Source organism: Parasteatoda tepidariorum, chromosome X1 (genome assembly GCF_043381705.1).
Source record: "Parasteatoda tepidariorum isolate YZ-2023 chromosome X1, CAS_Ptep_4.0, whole genome shotgun sequence".
In the NCBI taxonomy this organism is placed as follows: Eukaryota; Metazoa; Arthropoda; class Arachnida; order Araneae; family Theridiidae; genus Parasteatoda; species Parasteatoda tepidariorum.
Genome location: NC_092214.1, coordinates 44599865 through 44624228, shown reverse-complemented (window position 1 = coordinate 44624228; position 24364 = coordinate 44599865). Strand labels below are relative to the sequence as shown.

Here is a 24364-nt window from a genome sequence, read left to right as displayed (position 1 = left end):
TCAAAATCCTCCAAACTACAAATTCGTGTAGAAAAATAAAATAATATTATAAAAACTAGATAAAACATAAGATTTAACTCCAAATCACAGTTTTTTGATGAAATAAGTATGGTAAAAGTGAGAAAAAAATTAAAATAAAAAAGTGAGTGAAATATAAATTAACTCTGTTTGCATCATATTTAAATTTTTCATTGTATTTTGAACTTACTTTTTATTTTACATAATTTAAAATTTTATCGAATTCCATTTTTTTTGCTGATTCAAATTCATAAATGAGTTTTGATAAAATATTTTTCTTTGATGAAAGATGAAATTTAAATATTCCCTGTATTACAAAATGTCAAATTTTATTTCGGTATCACAATTTTATCAGTATTCTCAATATTATTTTAATTTTCTAAGAACATTTTAGGTTAATATCTTAAATCATACTCATTTTTATCGTGTTTAATGTTTGTGGAAATTTGACCTTTGAAATTTTCTGTAATTAATTGTTCTAGTTTTAACGTCATGAGATTCTTATAGTTTTGCCCTTTAAAAATGTACTGAAAAAAATTACAGGAAGGGGAAAAATATTTTTACTTACTGTAATATTATTGGAGTATGCAATAAATAATAATAATAAAGAATTCAGATAAAGTAAGTGACGGTGTTAGTGGTATTAAAAGAGGTTTAATGCTTAGAAAGTAGAGACGGAAGTTTCGTGAAAAAGCGTATATCGCCTGTGGCATGATTGAGGAAATGAAGATCGCCAAGGCTGCCGCCAAAAAATCTATATATTATACCGACAATAAAAGCAATGGCCAACAGGTGATCGTGTTTAGTTGGTGGCTAGTCTAAAAGTTGATTAATTCAGGTAGGAACTATCAATATGGTTTTATGGGACCGTATTTAATAATTCTTGTTGTTATATTTACTATGTATTTAAGTAATTTTAACGTTGATTATTATTTTAAATAAAACTTGACTATTTTGTTTTAAGTTTTTTTAATGTTTCTAAGCTCCATTTTTTCGGATATTTTAATGAATGATATTTGAGACAAATGTTTAGTTTTCATGTTTAATTTTATAAATAATAAATTTTTCCGATTTTGAAACTGCTAATATGTTGATTTGGATAAGGTTTTAAAGAGTGCTGTTTATTTTATACTTGACATAATAAATTGCACAATTTTATTTCTTAAAATTGTTTCAAATCTTTCTAAGTGTTCAAGTTAATAAGAACTATTTACCGTAAATTAATGTCAATCATTGACACGTTCTTAATTTTGCAAGATTCAAATGTGCAATTTTTTTCAAATAACTCCTTTCATACAATAGATTAAAAATTTGTTCCTTAACAAAAATTTTTAAAAACATTCCTAGTTGCTCTTCTATTACTTTTATGCTCCTTTGCTCAAAATAAATTTTTTGTTAAAAATGTTTTCTAAAATTTTTATGCTGTATATTGAATTAACATTTTGCAGAAATTTTAACGAAAATTCATGTGTAGTCAGAATAATTTTTTGGTGAATAAGAAAAATTAAAATAAATCTGAATGCATTAACTGAAGCAGCTTTTAAAGTTTTTAAAATTCTCTAACGACTTCCTTTATAACATTCATAGCTAGATATATTAAACTTTTACGTAATCATTTGTTTATTATAATTTGGCTTACTATATTTAGATCAGGTAAGCGCTAAATTTGAACTTTCTTACTGAGAATCGGAACTACATTTGAGTTTTAATTGCTTATAAAAAAGTAAAACTGTGTGAATTCAATTAATTTTAAGCTAGTATTTTTATAAAGTTTTATGAATTACAACATTTTTAGATTTATACGAAAGGTTTAATTTGACACTTTATTTTCGAGCTACGTCAAAATAATTTTTTTTACTCTTGCTTTCAATCTTACAATTATAAAACATCGAAAGTTATAAACCTGCTAAATGTTGGAACATATTTTAATCCAGTCAATGGTTTAAAAAATATTTTGCACCGAAAGTATGCTTTGTGAGGATACTGACTGTCAGCTATACCGATTAATGTGCAAAGTGCGAAAATGTGAACTATGATTGACAATTTAAAAATAAAATATTTCGTGGTATTTTTTCCATTTGGGTGGAGCCAAAATTGTTTAATAATGAAAATTATTAAAAACTTTTATGCTGTTCCTGATGGCATAGTATTTTATCAGTGTAAAAAAATGTAAACTAGATATATCAATAGTAATAATTATATAAATTCGAACTGTCAGTGTTTGTCAAGAATAATAAATATAAAAATATGGCGTTAATGATAGAGCTAATTACTGTAATTCGATATGATCTTCAAATTACGATTAGATAAATCGCTTATCCCAGTACATGATACAATATTTTTTTTGTTATTTTGTACCTAACATTTATTTTCGTTAATTTACTTTCGGAAGGAAATCTAACTAAAAACGTCAGTTTTATTTATTTTTAACATATCACTTTGTGAACATAGTAAAGAAAGATTTTAAAGTAATTCATCCAATTTTATTAGTATTTGCATTTCCTTGGACGTAAAATGCTCCCAGGATTAAAATTTTTATAGAATTTGTTTTTCATTTCATTCAATTATGACTACAAGCAAAATTTCCTAGGCGTTATTAATTTATTCTTGTTTGATTGGAATTAAATATTTTAAAAATATTTACATAAATGTACCCAAAATTTAAAATCTTTTGAAAAGTTCTTAAAAAATCAATTTTTATCTCGTAACAATTTTTAAGTTGAAATTTTAATTTTTCGCTGAATCGAAAATGTATTCATCATGAATTTGAATGAAGTATTTTCACAAGTTTTATTCAATTGCAAACAGAATTCCGAGAACTTTATTCCTAATTTAGATTTTTGAAAATTCATGCTAAAGTAAGAATCTTAATTTTTCTGTCTCGGTTGCGGTCTTCTAACGTGTTAAGTAACGCTGTTCTTTCAATTGCTATTTCTGCTTAATGAGACTCTCATTAAGCTACCCATTGAAATGAAATTCTTTTGAACTCTAATTTCACTAGTTTAAAGTTCTTAAATTTTCAAATTTTGCTTTTTTTAAACTTGTTTTAAGGAATGAAATAAATGATTCAGCAACAAGTATCAATGAAGTTCACTAAAAGAGATTCATTTCAAAACGTCGGCAAAATTACTACAATAAGGAGATATTAAGTTTTTAATTTGTAACTGATTAGTTGCAATAAATTAATTTCTGAATTTTTAATTTATTTAACGAAAATTTATTCTTCATTTATATCAACTACGTTAGTTTACTAAATTTTTTTTAGAAAATTGTATAAAGTACTAAATAAAGATTAAAGCTAAATCAATTTGGTAATTTAAAACACACAAGAACTCTTAAATTATTGGTCGCTAAAAAGAAATAAATTTTAACTTAACAGGCTTTGAAGTATATTGAAAATAACGAAAGAAATTATACGAAACGGATCCGGCCAACTTTTGAAAACTGCCCATTTACGAGTTTCAACCAATAGAGATCTTCGAAAACCTCTTATACCCACATTTTGAAAATACTAGAATAGTATTCACCTTTAAATCCTGAATTAAAGTTTATTTCAAAATTATTAAACTCCGCTACAACGCACATTTAAATTAAAATTTAGCTTTTATTAGTAAAAACTATAAAACTTTCATTAAATATATGTGTCTAAGCAAAAATTACGGTCTGCAAAAGAAAAAAGAAAAATTACTACCTAATTATTACCTGTATAGTAAAAACAAAAATTTACTACTTCATGTTCAGAAAAAGCAATAATTACTGCCATCTGAAGTTTTCAATAATATTGTTTAAAAAATTAATGTAAATAGACTACAAGCCATCGATAAAAATTTAATGACTTTTAAACTATAAATTTAGTAAAAAATATAAAATGGAATGCTCAAAATATTGTTCCAGATGTTGCTTAGACAAGTCTGTGGACAGTCACTCCTATTTTCTAAATTCCCATGCTTGCAGTTAATAAATAAATATAAAATAATATCGATAAATAATTTCCATTTGAAAATGCTTTTAAAATACTTTAATGAAAAATGAATTAAAAATTTTAATTTATGAATAATTTCAAATTAAATGCCTTAACCTAGAATAATATATCACATCAATACAGACGCAAGGAAACTAATAAAATTTTGTAAATCACTGCAATGCCGAGTTCCTGAATATCTTCTCAGAAAACTATTATTTGAGCTATAATATAAGTGTATATTTCGTGTCTTGCTATGTTTAATTTTAAGCTTTTCAAATTCTAGTTTTAAATGCACGGGTGTCTTAGTTGTAGGAAATCTGTTTTGTCACGTCTGTCGATACAGTTTGCATAAGTGATACTGGATCAACTTTAGAATTATGGAATTCAAGCTTTAAATAGAGCTCTGGTGAACAATACAAGCTTTTATCATTTGTTATCCTCAAAGTAAATTTTGAGGGTATTTTTTTGCCTAATAGAATTTACTTCCTAACAGAATTTACTTTTAATCGAAGTTTTGACCACTCCAACAAATTTTAAACTGCAGCTCTGTGTTATGCAATAACGAGTTAAATATAACTAAATTTCATCGCCAATCTACGTTTTTACAAATTTCAAACCTAAACAAACTAAACTCTAAATCAATCAATAAAAAAATAAATAAAAATTAAATAAGTACTTTTTACAGGTAGATTAAAAAAGAAAGTAATTCGATTTTTGTCTCAGCTAAAAGGGGTTTTCGCTTTAGATGTGACAACAATTAAATTATTTCAAGTTCTTAAGATCATTTCGAAAGAAATGTAGCTTTAAAAATTATTTCTTTTAGCTATATATTTCAAAATTACTGTAATTTTCCTTCATTTATGCTCTTTAAATTAATAAATTATTGTGGACACGTTTTATGTTTAGATATCAACTCATTTGTGTATATGATCTGAAACACTGTGAGCTTTAGCTCAGATTTCTCTTAAGAATAGCAATAAAAATTCTAAGATTTTCTTAAATAAATTTAAGTAAGGAAATTACTAATTTTCCTAGTGTTGGTCCATAAGTTAAAGCAATCAGAATTACATAGCTTATAACATAGTTTAAAGTTTTACCAATTTGGCGAATCAATAGCTAAACTTGAATTTTTCTAGCATAATTAAATGACATCAAACATTTTTAAAACCAAGAAAAACGAAGGTTATTTTTTTTTTTTGATTAACTTTGTTATTTAAGCTTTGCTCACAAATATGATCTTTATATGGTTAGTTTATTTACAGGTTGTAGGTTTTGCAATAGTATTTTTAATATAGACTCTACATTCTGGAATTTATGTTTTGTAGACTAATTAAAACTCAGACAATGTAGCTAAAGGATATAAAAATGAAATTTTTTTTATTCAATATGACTAATTAAAATAGTTGCAAAGTTTGTAAAATTCGTCCTATTTAAATTTTTTGTGCAATTAACAGTATTTCTTTTACATCCATACCCCCTTTTGATTAAAAGGAAATAATTTCTTTCCTTGTGCAGATGAAAAAGTTTCAAAATAAAATCAATTTAAATAAGAACCGCAGAATGATTGCATAGTTTACAAACTATTTCAGCTGGTTGCTTTGATCTATGTAATTTGGAGCATTTGATTGCGAAACATTTTCATCAGCTTTATATGTAGATTAACAAAAATGTATCCTCGATTTCAGTCTTTCAGAGGAAGATTTTCGCTGCATTGCATTACTGAGTGGGGGGAAAAATGATGGGAATTGAAATATCGAAACAAAAAGTTTCGGTATATAAATTTCTTATATCTGTAAAATCCTTTAATTAGAACCTTCTGTTGTAGAATAAGCTTTTTTCGAATAATACTGTCTGCTTTATTTGACCAAAGTAACATCGAATTTTTAGCGTTTTTGAATGTATAAACAGCATTATCGGTCTAAACGTTTAAATTTTATTTCAAATGGTATTTTTGTCTATGAATTTAATCAGGATAATGTTAGAGTTACTGTCGAGTGAGAATCTACAGTCCGAGACTAGATTCATATAAGTAAGTTGCTATTAAGTTATGACCTAGACCGCTCATAATCTTTAAAGGGATGAGAAAAAATCCTGTAAAGATTTTTATTTCAAAGCCCTTCAATAATATTGGTTCTAATTTTCTCCATGTTTATGTTAGTATTAAATATTTTTAGGCCAAGCATAGAAATTTTATAAAATGTGGTGTTATTTTTATTAAATTGAGCTTAAACTTAAACCATGGCATATGATTAATCTCAGATGGATTAATTATACAGTTTTAAAATTTAATTTGTCAATAACCCTTTTAAGTTAGGAAACTAGCATATTTTAAAAATTCTTCGCTCATTTAGGTTACCTCTTATTAAGTGAAAGTTTGTTTATTCGATAAAATATCATTCAGTATCAGGATGTTTAGTTTTTTTGCCTCATTCTGCCCAACTATTGGAACTCTGTTTTCTTATTTATTTTAAATGTTATTCAGCTTTAGAGTTGAACGATAATTTTTGTTTCTACTCTTGCATACCCAAAAGGAAAGAGAAAAGATAAAAATTAAATCTAAATAGTGATTTAAACCAGATTATAAAATGACTTCATTTTTCTTAATTGCAACGTTTAATAAACTTAATGTAAAAACTGTTATGGAATTCACTGGTTTTTTGGTATTTTTAAATTCTTTTTATTACAAAACATTTGGTTATATTTTCGAGAATAAATTATCTTCACATTGAACAAGTAAACATAATTAATATATGTATTTAATAGTGGCAAAAGTTGTATACATTGGCTTGCACTTTTCGATGATCAAGATCTTTCATGTTTTTGCTCTTATATTAATAACTCAAAAGGGAATTAATTTCATTATTTGTAATGAAGTCAATCAAATTCGTTTTTAAAATTTACAAACATCAAATTTAAAGTTTTCATTTGTTTCATTATTTTTTCAGATTTCTATAGTTCACTGTGTTTAAAATTATTTTAGAGTAGGGATGTTGACTTCGCAATAGAACGAAATTTATTTAGATTCTCTTTATAAACGTATTTAATTTTTAAAATTTAGAATTCAATTCGAGTAAATTTCTAAATTTATGAGAAATTTTTTGGGAACAAATTCAGTCACAAAAGTTCTCTGAATTTCACGCATAAGGAAAAAAATTCATAACTCTGCCAAATATCTGCAAAATGATTACTTATTTTTTTTAAAAAATTTCATTAATTTAAATAGTTATTTCACGAAAATTTTCTTTGTCTGAAATATTGAAGGATACTTTGAGAGAGTTTTAATTGTTGAGGGAGACATACATATGCCCAGCGTCCCCCCACACCGACGCCATACGCTTACCGGTATAGATGTAGAGTGCAAATTTATGAAGAAAAAAAAATTAGGAATAACTTTTGAATTAATGAACGATTTCTCACATGCGTATGTTCTTAATGCTTCCTATGGTAGACCTTAAATATGTTTGAACTATATTTATTTTTAGTTATGAAAATGAACGCAAAAATTTATTCTAAAACTAAACATATTTTTTTGAATTGATACATACTTTTGCTCTCGAAATAGGAGGAATCCCTTAATGTTAATTTTTCTTTCTGCTTAGTTATATCCCCACAGCTATCAAAGCTAATTAAAAAAAAGTGTCAACCATTATAAAACTCTATATAACTCATTTCGTTGAGGGATATGTTTTTCTTTGTAGCTTCTAGAGAAATTGCTTACCCATATGCAATGCTTTATCAGATAAAATACATGCTGCGAAAATATAAAATTATTGATAACAAAACTTTGAAAACAGTATTGCTTCGTTTAAAAAAAAATAATTCATTAAGAAGTACGTAATTCCTTGAATTTTTTATATTCAAATTCCTTTTCTTTAAATCTTTTAATGAATGTGTTGCTACGAACAATTTCATGACTGTCGAATCCTCTTGAAAGTATAAACTTTTGACCAATTCAAGCGCTCAGCGATTAATGTCATAAATATGTAATATTTTTAATAAAATTATAATTAATTTTCATCGTAAAACTTGTTCACACTAAGTTCGTGCTTTAACTAAAGATTTCATAACTATCTACTTCTGTTTTAAACTTAAGTAAAACTCCTTGCTAAAAAAATTTTTTTTAATCAATAATAAACACTCATTATTTTATTAAAGTTATTTTATTAAAGTTATTTTATTAAAGTTATTTTATAATAACTACCAACTCAGTGTATACCGTGCAAAATAAGTTGTACGTAGTACAAATTTAGTTTAGAGAATTCAAATTTGTCCACAACGCGTCCTGTTATTCGTTTTATTTAATTAGATATTTCGGCATGTGTAACTCTTCACACGAAGTCCAAGATCGTTTTCATCGGATGTGAGAAGGTTGCGTGAGGAAATGGTGGATGTAAGCGTAATTGCATTCTTAATGTATATTTAATCTTCAGTTTATGATTTTGTTACATATTACTCTTTTACGACCTTTAAAGACTCAGTGTAAATTAACTTTTCTTAAAACAAATTATGCAAGTGGTAGTCTAATGACTCAATACACACAAGAAAGTTTAAAAAATAAACCTTATTTACCGAACATAAAAGGAGCGCTTGTGTGTTTTTCCTCTTAATAAAGAAAGAAAAAAAAGAATAGGGTCAATGTCGAAAGTTAGTTCCAGATCTTTCGCTTTTATGAACTATTTTTTCTTGTTTCTCTTTACTTAGTATTTAGCTCTTCAAATACTTTTTATAGTTAGATAAGTAAATGAAACTGTTCATCATTGCTCAAAGTTTTCCAGGAAGACTTAAATGCAAATCCTTCTAAATTAAAAATGCAATAGGTTTAACTATCTTCGACTAAAAAAAACTGAAAGTCAGTTTATTTAATAATAGTAAAGCACATTTCCAAATTTATTTTCAATGATTATATTAATTTAGTACACTAGCCTTTGACCTTGTTGGTCATTATAGCTTTTGCGTTGCCTTAAATTACACAAGAATTCTATTTATAAATATTTTTTTATAAAACTGTATTCATCAGAAAAGTAGATTTTGATGTATTTACTAAAGTATATTAATTTATTGTACAGTGGTCCAAAAAACAAAACGGACTACCTTTAATAACTTTTGATCTAATGATCGGATCATCGTTCTAGGACCCAATCTTAATTGCTTGAGGGGGTGACCTTAAATATGCTCATTAATAAGTGCAGACAATATTTTAAGTTAGGAAATCAGACACAAAAACGTACTTTCTCTGAATAAACATACCTTTGTTTCGACGGATTCGGATTTTTGACCTCCAAAATATGGTTCCTTTGGTATGGTTAAGAGAGCGCTCCAAAGTTTGGACCCCTTAATATTGATTTTGTTTTTTGTGTATTTCGCTATATCTCTAACTATTTAAACGAATTGAAACACTTTTGCAACCAATTATAAAATTGGTTTATTTTAAGATAATTTCAAGCAAAAAATAATTTTCAGTAAATATTTATTTTTTACTTTTTTATAATAAAGGTTGAAAAAAACGTTGAATTGTAACGTCTAAACTTTTTTGGGTCATTTTAACGAGTATAATTTTGCATGGTAAAATGCAAATTTTGAGCAAAATCAGTTGAATATTTCCTGAAAAATTTAATTTCAAAAAGTCAAGTATTTAAAATTCGATTTCCCAAGAACCCTTCTACTGAGTTTGCTCAAATTTTGTACTTTGCCGAGTAAAATTATGTTCCTTGAAAAAAACAAATTTCTAGATGTGTGAAAAATTATTTTTTATAATTGCTTTGTTTTATGCTTTTTAGGTATTTTAAAAAATAAAAAGGTAAATGATTTTCCGTGATGACCAATGCTGCTTTATTAACTGCAAGCACTTTTATCTGATTAGCCAAAAAACATGGATATCGATTAAGAGCTACATGCATCTCAAAACATTACAGAAATGTAAATGAATTATCATTTCTAATACATCTTTTAAGTTATAGTGCAGAGATCTGAATATTTTACGAAATATATCTTCACTATATCTTTTTTAATGTGGTAAAGCAAAACTTTATTCCCTATGTCACGTCACAAAGTAACCCCATTTTACCGTAAAAGTTTTGATAATTTTGATACAATTAAATCTGAAAATTCGAATTTAATTATTTGGTAAGTTGGAATAACATTCCCGGAAAACCGCGTGAAACATTGTAAGCACTTATGTATTGCAGTCATTTTTTCAGCAGCGGAGTGTAAGCACTTGTGTATTGCAGTCATTTTTTCAGCAGCGGAGTGTAAGCACTTATGTATTGCGGTCATTTTTTCAGCAGCGGAGTTATATCTTCAGCCAAAGACGGGCTAGATTCCGATTCACCCTTGCGACCTTTCCTTTTTCAGTAGTCTCAGTTCATAATAAAGTTTAATTTTAAATGAGTACGGTATGTCTTTTGAGTTCACGACAAAAAGCAGATTCCAGATTTTGCACTCTTTATTAAATCTCTCAACTAACGAACTTCCCTCATCTTCCTGTTGTAACAACATAATAATGCGTTTCGAATTTGATTTCTCCTTAACTTCGCAAAAACAGTAAGATTTTTGAAATGTAGTAATTTACCGAATTTATGCCATTTTTAAGTATTTTAATACAGCTTTCCAATTTATTTACAGTTTATAGAGGAATAATTTGGCTTCATATTTTTTCTAGTGAATGCCATTGATTTTTATAAATCAGTAATTCGACACCCATAAAATCTTTACAGCTCAAACTGAAGTTATAGAACATAATAAACGAGATAAAGGGAAAAAATGTCTAGAGTTTGACTTAAATCAATTGGGAAATTAAATTTTTAAGTTGCAAATCATTAATAAATCATTGCTTTCATTACCGTTAATGCTATTTTAATAAACCACGTATAGAATGCATCGAATATAAAGCAAGCACATTAAATGCATTTCATGTATTAATTCTAGTTACAAGTTTTAGAAATTTAAGTTCGAATACACCGGTAGTATTTAAAAATCTACATTTTCACTTGAACATTATTCAAGATGAAAGTAAGAAATTCAGAAGAAAAAAAAAAATGAAATTCAGCACATACAAACAATTAAAAGAACGTGTTTGGAATAAATTTCTCGCTAATTATTGATCTCCGAAACTGAAAACAAAGTAAATAAAGAATTAAGGCATTTATCATTTTCAAATTTAAAAAAAATAAAATCTGGTTTTGATCTACAAATTAAAAGATAAACTTCCGACAGGAATCTATTTCCGCAAGGCACTTTATTCTAGTTCCATTCAAGATGAAGATGAAAAAATGCCAGAAAATGGAACGCCCAGCACTCGATATTCCCTTCAGGCTTACAAACCACTTTCTCCTCTGAAATGAGGAAAAGTCGTTGACTCACATGTGCAACTTTCAATTTCGTTTGACCCACCCCAAGGGGATGGAAGTATGTGGAAATGTTTATCAGACCCCATATTTCCCCCTACATGTCCTCTTTACTGTGTTATTAGACTTTTTGGTAAAAAAGCAGCTCCCAACAGCTTCTAACAGCTTGACCAGGAAATCAACAAACTGATTTTTTTTAATCTATTTGCACGAGACCTCAATCAAAGAGTGCGCAGAACGTGATCTCTTTAATTCTGTTAATTGAGAGCAATCAATTTACCTAACTTTTGTTTTTAAGGTTTGGTTTCAAAGAGTAATAGTTTTGATAATCTAATTATCACCGAATGTTGAAAAATGAGTAAAATGTTTTGGAAGTAATAAATTAATGTACTGTGCATTTAATTCAACTAAAGTCATTTGATCTGATATGAGTTTATGCTATTTACCTTCAATTAAACCAAATTATTACCTTTTTGAAGTTATAATATGTATAACTAAAAATTTTATTAGTTTTATTAATTGATAAATCTTGACAGGATAGCGTCGGGGCTTGTTCATACATGCGTCTGTGGTTTTTAAGGAAAAACAAGGTATCTGGCATTTTTTGAGAATTTAATCTGCAATTCTCATATCATATACTTTCCTCTGACAGCACTGCTAACAAGAGTACCAATTTTTTCTAGAAGATATGAGTTATAAAAACATCAAAATGCGTAAAAAAGAAAAAATTTTCTCGTAAAATTAAATCGTCAATTTTGCTATTGCTAAGTGGATCGTATGCAGGGAAGGGGTTTAGTAGAAAGAAGAGGTTGTTTAAATTATCTTGACGACTACAATAATATTTTCTTAAGACTAACGTAATACTTAAGCATTATTTGGCCAATTTAAGCAAACTTATTTTAAATTTAGATTATTAAAATCGTAGGAACAATGCAAATTTAAAACTTAAATACGAAATAAGGGTATTTTAATAGAAAAATGAAAATAAAAAAGCAAATTACTAGTTATCAGTAACTATATCATTTGGTTGAAAGGTCAAATTATATTAAGTCCAATACTACTCAATAATCTTCATGAACAGACCCTTGAGAAAAAGAAACTCTTAAGCATCATTTTGATCCTAATTCAATGCTCTGGCATCTTCCTAAGCTCTGAAATTAATGCAAGAAGTTATTACACCTGAGTAACATGTTCAGTGAATTTCTTGTTTAAATGTTTCAGATTAGATTTAAATAACTTGATAATTATCTGTAATTACTTCTGTCTTTCATTACTACTTTGGTATAAATTGCAAAAATACGGCTTGTATTGTGATATGCATAAGTAAATAGTTTAAAGTACTTTTCTCAAAGCATATTGATGAATTTTAAAACTATTTCTCTTCAATTTTAAATTGTTTTAAATTTAATTATTTGGTTTGAAACTCATCAGCGTTAATTTCATAGCTTTTTTCATCAATAATTTGTAGTTTTATGGCCGACAACGATTTAAAAATCTTGGAATTATGCTTGATTGTCTTTGTTTCGCAGATATCGTTAAATGCATATATCAAACCCGAAAAATGTTTCTTGCGAACAGAAATTGTTTTAGTAGCTACTTACTGTTTCCTTAATTCACAAAAAACTTATAAAATAAGCATTTAAATTACTGCTATAAATACGATTTATTAATACATATTAAACAACGAAAACATAATTTAAAATCGAAATTTGTCCCACGAGGAGTTTACCCGAAGGTTAATCCTTTGACGCAAAATTTTTTATTAAACAAATTTTTGTTACTTTTTCCCTATTTTGTTATAATTTAGGTCAAGATATACGAAAAACACTATATTTAGCATTTCAATAATTTATGGTTAGGATATACAGCATGAAACACTGGAGTCTTTCTCTGAGCTAAAGGTAAAATTTTCCAAACACGGCTCACTTCCGAACAATAATTTTTAAAATTTGTACTTATTAGTAGCTTATTAATTCATCCTTGGATTTTTTTTAATTTGCAAACCAATTATTGAAATATTTCTGAATATGAATGAGAAAAATATTTCAAACTACGTTTTTAGGATTTTATATTTTAGTACAAATATAATTCCGATTATGTAATAGATTTTTAGTAACTACTAAACTTTTTTTTTTTATAGTTAACACGTTGAATGCCATGGGAGTCACCCTTGACCAGCGAAGCCAAGATTATTAGAAACTCATAATTCGAGTAAATTTTTAATGCTTTTAATTTTTTTTATAGTATCGTTACTAAAATGGTTTGAAAAAATTCACGCAATACATACTGAGAAAATCATTCTGGCCAGATCGGCAAGCCATATAAAATTAGCGTGGCATTCAACGTGTTAAAGAGTAACAAAATATATTTTTGCTTGTTATTAGAGCTCCAGGAAAAATATATAAAAGAGACACCAGTGTACCATGTGAGTCAAAGGAATAAATGCAGGTTCTGCAATCTGAAGGCACCAAACAGTTACTTTCCTCGTGTTTTGCTTATTTCTTTTCACAAAATATTTAGTTCATTACCTCGTTTGATTTCGTTAAATTATATAAGTAATAATGTTTGTGTTTGATTCATTGTAGCAGCCTTTGTTCTTATCCCTAAACTGAAACACATTATAAACGTTATAATATAAACCTATTATAAGCGTTAACTGCAGAATATTTAAGTTAGTTCATTGCAATAGCTAAAATGCAATGCAGAGTGGGAGATAAAAGAAATACTGATTGCTCAATTATTTAAGTTTTTGCCTTAAGATTGAGCAAAGAACAAAACACGTGGCTAAAGAATTTAATAATAGTTCAAATTCAAATATAAGTGAAAGTGCCAAATTGTTTTTTTTTCTTCTTTTTTTGAAATACTTCATTTAATAAGAATTGCCCTATATTTACTTAAATTAATGAGTCACTACAATCATATCTCCAGAGTACGATTTAAAAAGCAAACAATGCTTTCAGACCTCCACTTTAAATAAGGAACCTAGATTTCAACTTAACAAAGAAAGTTAAACAGGTGTGTCATAAAAATTCGTGAACTCATTTATAGTAAGACAGAAACAACTATTTCAGATTGCATTACTTTTCTTGAGATTGATGTGCAATTTACCTTGACATTGCAAAAATTAGTTCAAACAATTGCACTATCTAAATATTGTGGTTTTTGAAACCTTGTTTTTATTTTCATTTGGTTTGGCATGAGGTATCAAACTGTCAAAACTTTTAGGTCGCGGGGCGAGAAATTGACTAGTTTTCTGACATAAAACTGATTTCCCCACTGCGGTTTTCTCTTTACAGGTACAAAAATCTAGAGAGGCAAACAGTGGAGCTCCAAGACTCTGCAATGAATTTTGAAACCACCTCCATTCATGGCTTTTATGAAGGTCGATCAGTATTTATTACTGGTGCAACAGGATTTATCGGAAAGGTAAAGTGTCTTAACAAATTTCTAGGAAATGGCTTCCACAACTTCATAGGTTTAAAAAAATTTTAAATAAAATGCGAAAAAAAATTATCTTAATTTTCTTAAGTAAATGCTGAAGCAAAAATATTACCTGAAAAAAGTTTAAAATGTAATTCGTATGTGAAATAATAGTTGAAAAAAAAATTTTTTTCTTCGAATTTTTCAATAACTCCTAACTAGGTTTTTTTTTTCTGTCTGGATAGGAATGACAAGATATTTCTTAAATAATTTAGTTTCTTATTTTTTAATCGGAATTTTTCTCAAAAGTATAATTGTGGGAATTTTTTACTTAAATAAAACCTTTAATGCTGCCCCCCCCCCCNGCCCCCCCCCCCCATTTGTGAGTTCAGACATTTTGATGTTCTTGGCTATGCCCATGAAGCCCCCTTTTCAATAAACTGGTAAATTTAACATCACATTCCTACTTCACCTTTTGGCTAGTTTATTTGAGCATAAATAGAAAATAATTGATCAGTAAAACGTAATCAACATTTTAGCTTTTGGTTTATTGTTTTGGTTATTTTTGTATAAATTTAATACTCATTTAAACACAAATAAACACACAATTTTAAAATGGTTGTAGCATTATATATCTATAAAAATGAAAACTATCGGTTTATAAATTATGTAAATGATATAATGTATTTCTTAATTATTGTATAAATAAAGTAAACTCACGTTTTCACAAATAAACTCAAATGCGAACTTATATTTACGCTCTATGAAACTAAACCTTTGCTTAACTAAACGAGCTTAAAAAATGCAAAGTAATATAAACTTAATTGTTTCTCATGCGAAGAGTTAATGAAAATAAATTATATTTTATTAATTTTAGGTAATGGTAGAAAAACTTCTCAGATCATGTCCTGGAATAAAAAATATATTCATTCTTATGAGAGAAAAAAAAGGTAAGGATGCAAGACAGCGTCTGGAAGAGCTCCTCAGCTGTAGGGTAAGTATAACGATATTTGTAACTATTTAGTAAATTTTAAAAATTTTAAAAAAAAATTTAAAAATTTTAAAAGCTTTAAAAATTTTGAGGTCAACTTGTGGAAACCGATAAAAAAAACTATTGATTACAAATTAATATCATACAAAAGTTTTCAACTAAGTTCAAAGTAATGCCCAAAAAATTTCCAAAACTTTTTCAACATAAATTTAGTAACACCACAAACTAATTTCTATACTTCTTACAGTACCTGTAAAAATTGTGTTACAATTTTCCCGTAAATTAAGGAAGGAGTAAATCGCAAAACTGATCTGGAGCTATGTGATGTACTACAGGCATTAACCTTGAATAAATTCTGGAGGATATTATATATAAAAAACGAAGCTTACCAAAATGTTTCGTGATTGAAATTCAAAGTTGAAAAATATATCATCTCTTTGCTTTATATAATATTATGCTTTACATAGTATGGTTAATAATTAAATTGGCACTGATAAGCAGTGGACAAAACTGAAAAAAATTGCATCAAATGAAGCAAAATAAAACATTCTTATCAAAGGTAATTAAAAACAAGTATGGTTCCCTTTAAAATATGTATAACTTAAGTGAACAGAGGTAAAAAAAAGGGTATTGCTTCTGTACTTATCAAGTGAATTTAAGATTTGAACTTACTTTTTTAACATTAAGCTGCCATTTTCAAGAAAATCCATACTAAAAAAAATTTTGTTTCATGATTTGTAATCTACTTTTGTATAATGTATTTTTTAATTGTAATCTGCCTTTATTGAATGAAAAAATATGAGTATATCAAAATAAAATTTATTGTAACACAAATCATAAATCATTAATATCATTGATTTTAATTTTCATTAATAACGAGCTATAATAAAGTATTAATTTTATGCTTTTTCTTAATTAGGAATTAATTTAAGCGAAGTCTGATGTGTTAAAATCCTTGTTTAATAAATATTGTTTCGTCAGACCTCAAATCATAGTTTATAGCTTTTTCTATTCACTGTATTTTAATTTAAGGTATTAACCTTAGGTATTCGATCACAAGAGGAAAGAAAAACCAGATTCGCAATTTTCAATTTTTTGGTCGACATAAAGTTACTCAGTTTAATTCCAATTATAATCTTGTAGTAACAATGCAAAGTGATTAATTTAAGTGTTGTTTTTATGCAGACATTAATAATTTAAGTATAAGAAACTAATATAAATATTTTTTTGGCATACTTATTCTTAACTTGAAAATCTTTATAAAACCTTTAAACCTTAATTCAACTCTCAGAGTAAATAGTGGATACACTTAGTGATATAGAACTGTCTCCTGTCAGCTGCTTACGTTGCTCGAATCAAGCAAAAATGTATAAGTTTAAGATTCGTAATGTAACAATAAATTTATTCTGTAAAATTTTATTCAATATAATATAACTTAAGTATTATGAACAATGATATTCGTTTTAGTAACAAACGTTTTTATTTAGATCAAAAGTGAGGATGTTAATTATTTGTTTAATATTTAACAGAATTTTATTTTTATTATGGAAATGAGTAACTGATAAATATGCTAATAACCGAACCACATTTTTTTTTGTAAGACTTCATTTTGGATTGCGTACTGTTCTTGTTATAGTCGATTGTTACCAGTAAGGAAAAGAGTATATCTGTAAGAATGGCGAGCTTAGGGTATCAGATTAGTTACAACTTTTTTTAATAAAGTATTAGTATAAATCTTCAAAAAGCCAGTTTATTTGTTTTAATATGTGTAAAATCTTATAAATATAGCAACAAAAAATTTTTTTTTAATATATATGGTCAGTTTCAGGTAAAGAGGCATTTTTTTGCATGAACGCTAAGCACTGTAAAAAATTTCTATCACATAAAACAAAAACAAAAAAGGATTTTATTTAGGCCATCAGCTATGTTTTGAACTCATCTTAAAAGCAAGTGCATATACCACTGAGTTAGGGATCAATGTAGTTAAAAAAGCAAATTTTTGAAAATTATCGCACTTGTCTTTTCGAAAAAACAGGCATGAAAATGAAACTCTTAAATGAACTTTTTTCTCTTAGTCTATAGTTCAGAACATGTGCGCTATAACCATAAGCACTCATAAAAAAAAATTATAGACAATTATTTTAACAACATGAGATCGTGTTTAAGGTGGCGTAAAATATGAAAAAAACCTGATTTCAGACAAACGCATTTAAAGACTTAATAACAATGGATAGACCAATGAGTTTACCTTGCACAAAAACTGCTACAACTTCGCAAATAATTTAGAGTACAAACAAAATTATTTTTCGAAAGTTAAAAGTATATGGATTCTAAATTTATAATGAACTAAATATAAAAAATTTTGACAAATGTTTTTGCTCTAGTCAGATACCCAAAGTATTGAATGTTCAGTCCCATGTTTCAGTTTTCAGGTTTTCTGTCATTCATTTAATTTTAGGTATTCGATCGGCTGAGGAAAGAAAAACCAGAATCTTTAAACAAAGTAGTTAGTATCACAGGTGACTTATCCTTACCATACTTAGGAGTATCAGCGAATGATATAGAAATCATGTCTAAGTCTGTATCAGTTGTATTCCATTCTGCAGCTACAGTAAGGTTCGATGAACCAATGAAGTAAGTACAACAAATTAATGGTGACTAGACATTAAACATTGAAATTATAAATATAATTGCAATCGCAAAATTTAAGTAAATAAGATATTTATTTGTTGGAATAATAAATAATTTAAACTATTTCTTTAAAAGATAAAACATTTATCTATCTTTTAAAAGCCACAAATTAATCATAAAGGATGTACTGCTATTTCGGAGCTTTATAGTGAAACGAAAATTAAATTCGATTTTCGATGTTTTTGTAAGAAGTAAATTGTTGCTAAGCTAAGTTTCTGACAGAAAGATTTTCAAAAATTGGATTTCTACACTCATTCCTTGCACAAGGAACAAAAAAAAAAAAGTAAAGGTTCACCCTGATCCTATGATCGGATTGTCACGTTCTAGGACTTAACGGTTCGAGAGAGGGAGCTCAAATATGCTAATTAGTGCCGACGATATTGTAAATTACGAAATCGGACACAAAAACGTACTTTCTCTGAATAAACATACCCTCTTTCGACGGATTTGGAATTCTGACACTCCGAAATAATCTGGCCGCAATCTGGGAGACATGGTCCCAATAGTTTGGTCAGAAGAGCTGTCCGAAGTTTGGACCCCTTAATGTTAATTTTACTCTTTGCGTATTCAGTAATATCTCGAACTTTTTAAGCGAATTGAGAAATTTTTGCACACAATTTTAAAATTCGCTTATCCAAGGATAATTCCATACAAAAAATTCTAGCAAATATTTATTATTTTATTTAATAATAGTCTAAAAATTTTGGAATTGTAAGGTATAAGAATTTTATGTCGTTTTTAAAGTATGCAATTTCACATAGCAAAATAGAAAATTTGAGCGAAATCAGTTTAACTGCTTCTGAGATATCTAATTTCAAAAAAGTCTTATACTTAAATTTTGATTTCTCAGGCACTATTAGACTAATTTTCTCAAATTTTGTATTTTTCCATAAAAATTAGATAATTTGAAATGAAGAAAATTTGTATACCTTGCAATTCAAAAAATTTTCAACTATTGTTAAATAAAATAATGAAAAATAATAAATATTTGCTAAAATTTATTTTTTGCAAGGAATTATCTTTAGTTAAAGGAATTTTATAATTATGTGCAAAAAAAGTTTTAAAGTCGCTTACAAAATTTGCGAAATACGCAAAAGTATAATTAACATTAAAGGGTCTAAACTTCGGATCGCTCTCTTGAACTAACTATGAGAACCATATTTCCCAGATTGCGACTACCCCTATATGTTAGGGGTCAGAAATCCGGATTCTTCGAAAAAAAAGGTATGCTTATTCAGAGAAAGTGAGTTTTTGTGTCTTTATTTCGTAACCTAAAATATCGTTTGTATTAATTAGCATATTTGAAGTCACCCCCTCAAACCATTAAGAATGAGTACTAGACCGTGAAGATCCGATCATTAGATCAAAAGTTATTCAGGGTGGCCCGTTTTTTCCCGCACTGTACAAGGTTAGGTACAAGGCTTTTATTCCAATCTTTGCCAAACATGGCTTTTGAAGTCTTTTTAATTCTTTTTTTTTTTTTGTTAATTCATAACGACTTTTTTGTATAATAAGCAGCATTGAAACTGACGTCGTAAATTGACCCTTAGTCTAAGAGTGCATTACACAGATTAATGATCAAAATTCTTTTGGTTATATATTTGGTTTAATATATTATTGGTTACATAATTGGAGTTATTTAAAGATTTGGTTGCACTTGTAAAATCTGTAATATTTAAGAATAGGTTTTCATTTGAATAAAATTACTATTTTGTTTAAATTCTAAATTTTTATGTTAGACAAGCTGTAGACATGAACGTCATAGCTACCAGAAGAATGCTTGAACTATGCCATAAACTACCAAATATTGCAGTAAGTATATCTTAAAACTTACAAATTGTAGTCAATTTGATTTAAATTTTTCCGAAATAGAATATTATGCTTTTCCAATTAAGTTTTTTTTCAATGTTCTGAGTTCATTTTTATTGTATGTTTGCTTCAGGCTGTGATCCACGTTTCTACTGCCTACGCTAATTGCGACAGAAAAGAAATCGATGAAATTGTTTATCCTCCACCGATGCCACCAAAACAAGTCATTGATGCTACAGAGTAATATATTTTAATTAGTTTTTTATCAATGTTTTCATTTCAACTAGATAAAAGTTACTATCATCATCAAAGTTCCTTAATCCTTAGTATTACGCTGAAAGCTGTTGAGAGTACGAAGAATTAACTTTAATTATTCAACCGCTTTCATTAAAATTGGCTGAAAATTTTAAAAACTTTCCGAGAGCTTACTGATTGGTTTCACTACTCAAAAGCATTCTTGCGTGTTCTTTCCCCTCGTTTTGATTTCTTTCCCGTTTGTTTTGTCAGGTATAACTCTGTTTAATTTAATTAAATATTGAGTTAGCCGTTTGAGTGTAACGCAGTTAAACCTCTTCTGGCGCTTTTGCCATTAATAGATTCAGAATTGTCTTCTCCTTTGAGGAAAACGAACTAAATGTGTTCCCCCATCCAAAGATGGAAAGAACATTTCTGAGCACCGCCTGTTCTTCCTAGACCAGGTCCTAGACTAAGACCGAACCAAGTCCGTTCATAACGCTTCCGGTCTTGTGTACGGTAGAAAAATAACCGGTTGTGAAGCTTTTACATTCTTATGATTGGACCAGGTTCTTTGACAACGCTGTGCTGGTTAACTCTACAATCCATTCATTTTTCTAGGAAAAATCAGGGCTAAAGAGAATAGAAGAGCTAGTTCACTCCGCTCTTAGAGCTGAAGCTACGATTTCCCTCCTCATGACGTCACTGTGTCCACAGATCTCGGAGATCGCAAGCAAAGATATGATAACTTTGCATTTTTCTCTTTGTAAAAATAAATTAGACTTTTTCTGGTTATTAGCTTTCAAACTTTACGTAATTAACACATTATTTCCGTTCATAAACATAGTTCAAAAAAACTTTCCTGTCCATTATATTAAAAAAATACCATTTTAAACTTATGAAAATGTTTTACTAGTTGTCGAAAATGACACTATAAATACTTTATTTTAAAAAATTCAGTTTTAACTTTAATTATTAAGAAAAATGAAAGCATATATCAGCACTTTTTTTATATACATATTCTTTTATTACAATAAGTTGAGTTAAATTTAGAATCCCTGATTTTAAAATATGCCGTTAATAGCAATTTGTTCATACTTAATCATTAGGAAACATCAACCTTAAACGCTAATTACTGAAACAAAATAATAATTCAGGTTCATAATGACATTAGAAATTTTACAATTGTTTATAGATATTTCAATTTACGATGATTTAATTTATGGATATTTAAGAGAACATAATTTTTAAAAAAAATCATAAATATTTAGAATAACTACATTAAAAAATATGTTATGAAATTAGGAGAATTCCAACTATATACTATATATTTTATTTATACTTTTTATTTACATTTTAATTTTCTTTGACTTTATCCATTTTTTAATTTTTTTCACCTGCCTTTCTTTTTGAAGTAACGAGGTGGTTTCTATTTAGATAGTGAATTTTTATAAAAGTTCTTAACGACAGAATAAACGTATTGCTGTTTTATATTAACTGTGTTATTTCGAAATCCATTCTTTACATAGTTGTTCATTTACTTTAGGGAACAAGCGGAAAATTATATTTTTTCCTTTTGTTTTTCTATCAAAATTTTTTCAAGTTGCAATCGTGCAAACTGGCATTTCGATAATAGTTTTAAATTCTTGTAAATTCACTGCAAAAACTGAGGAAAGTCATTATAGAAAATAACAAATGTTTTAGAATATCTCGCAAAAAGAAATGCTCCAATATTAGTTAGAGCTAGTAAGGCCGAACGAAAAAAGAGATGTATTTTTGAAGTAAAAGTGCGAGCTTTGCGCCAAAGTGACGTCACTAGAGAAAATCGGAGGATTGGCGCGGCGAGAGCTACTTTAAAGAAGTGAACCAGCCCTTCTATTCTCTTTAGCCCTGCCAAATGTCCCTTGGGCTGTGTACTTTCGTTATCAAAGCTGCGATTTTTGAAAGACGGGTGATAAGCAAAATATTTTAATTGTAGTAGTAACCCTTTCAATCCTTAAATATTCAAATTTGATGAAACTTGTTGACAATTAATAAAAGCACAAATAAGAAAATGATAAAAAAATTGTCTAGTTAAATTTTACATTCAGATTTAATATTGATGAAAAATAAGTTTTTGCAAAATGACTTTATTTTGGACAACTAACATTTTGAAAGATGAACAAAAATACCAAACCTCGTCAAATTAACTAGTCAAATTTTAATTACGCATTTGCATTTAAACTATTATCCCTTTGGTGCATTGTAATGATATTTAAAATACTTTTTAAATTTCTAATTTAATGCAACCATAATTTTCTATAAAAATTCAACTGATCCGTTTAGATGGATGGAGCCTGCTTTACTAGACTCGATTACACCGAAGTTGATTGGAAATAGACCAAATACCTACACATTTACCAAAGCATTAGCTGAAAATTTACTCGTAGACGAATGTGGTTCACTACCAGTAGCAATTGTAAGACCATCCATAGTTTCTGCAGCGTGGAAAGAACCGTATCCGGTTAGTATGATTTATTACTATTGAAACGTAAAACTGAGCATATTGAGCTCCTTGGTTTAATTGTTAGACTTCAGATTGTTAGAGAAGTACTTATATTATCATTGCTGATGCAAAGTTTGTCTCAGTAAATACTAAGGCCGAATTCTTTAGTTAACAATTATAATTGTCTAACATTTTCATAATTATTTTAATTTGTTGGATTATTTTTCTTAAACATTTTACAGAAGAATTTTCGCATTCATAATATTAGTATGTCTGCAAATTTTATTTTCATTAGTTCCCAACTTAAGAAAAACTTCAAAAACTGACTGGCTGATGGTCAGCATCATGAAAAGAATCTGGAAATAATGCACTATTAAAACTTCATTAAAAAAAACATTGACGATTTAAAAGTTTCATTTAGTTTTTCATACGAATAACATGTTGCCCATAAACTAAAAAAAGATATCAGAGCATTTCCAGAATTTTTCTGTAATGCTAAAGATCAAAAAAATATTGAAAGGCGAAAAATTTACTTTTATATTTTATATACTATGAAGTTTATGTAAAACTCATTAAAAAAAATTTAATTTGATTTTAAAAATGGGGAAAATTATGTTTGGTGATTTATTTTTACTTTAGACTCTTCTCAAAATACGTGTATTAAAGAATGGGCGTAGCACAGAATGCGTGTTAAGGAAAATATGCAAAGCTGTTTAAGAAAATGGACATTACATTTGGTTCTGTAGTTTAAGTTACTTTTGACTATTCTTTCTAAATGAAACAATCAATAAAAAAATTATTATGCATATATCATTTCTAATATGTGCTTTAAATATGTCTTTACTAAGCGGACTGCAAAGGTTCCTTGTTCTTTTAAACAAGAATTCTTACTAATCAGTAAGTCTTAGAATATTAACGTTAATGCTAGTAGGAATTTTCGATACCACTTTAGCTTTTAGAGTTATAAGCACTGACTTCACATGCAGATTTCACTCAAAAAATGTGTAGTTATAATCACAAATATATTAAAATATTGTAATTTGTTTAATTTTTATCACATTTTTAAATTTACAAGATCCGAGGGTACGGTGCTTTTAAATGGTTTTTCCGTGATAGATTTTCATAATCCACGGTACTAAGGATTTTTGAATTCTAGGGAGGGATTTTTTAAAATCCTGAAATCCTCGAATACTGAATCCAATTTATCTAAACTTAATAGAAAAAAATATTTGTCGTTACAAATTTTAATTGAAAATGACTTAACTTTTTCTTTCAAATTGCAGGGATGGATTGACAACTTAAATGGTCCATCGGGTATGATAATTGCAGTAAGTAATACTTCGTTGTTTTGAAACTGTACATTTGTACATCCTAGAACAAATTCTTTTATTTAAATTTTCCTAAAAATT

At 27.7% G+C, this 24364-nt stretch overlaps 1 protein-coding gene across 1 annotated transcript in view; it reads left to right on the top strand.

Moving 5' to 3' along the window:
* Window positions 1–620: 620 nt before the first annotated feature.
* Window positions 621–24364, top strand: part of LOC107450522 (putative fatty acyl-CoA reductase CG5065) — a 32013-nt gene continuing 8269 nt past the window's right edge. The window contains exons 1-8 of the mRNA XM_016066337.2: window positions 621–856; window positions 14622–14751; window positions 15623–15739; window positions 18195–18370; window positions 20167–20239; window positions 20370–20476; window positions 22796–22973; window positions 24239–24283. Coding sequence (XP_015921823.1) covers window positions 14668–14751; window positions 15623–15739; window positions 18195–18370; window positions 20167–20239; window positions 20370–20476; window positions 22796–22973; window positions 24239–24283 — 780 coding nt within the window. The 5' untranslated portion in view covers window positions 621–856; window positions 14622–14667. The remainder of the gene's footprint in view (window positions 857–14621; window positions 14752–15622; window positions 15740–18194; window positions 18371–20166; window positions 20240–20369; window positions 20477–22795; window positions 22974–24238; window positions 24284–24364) is intronic.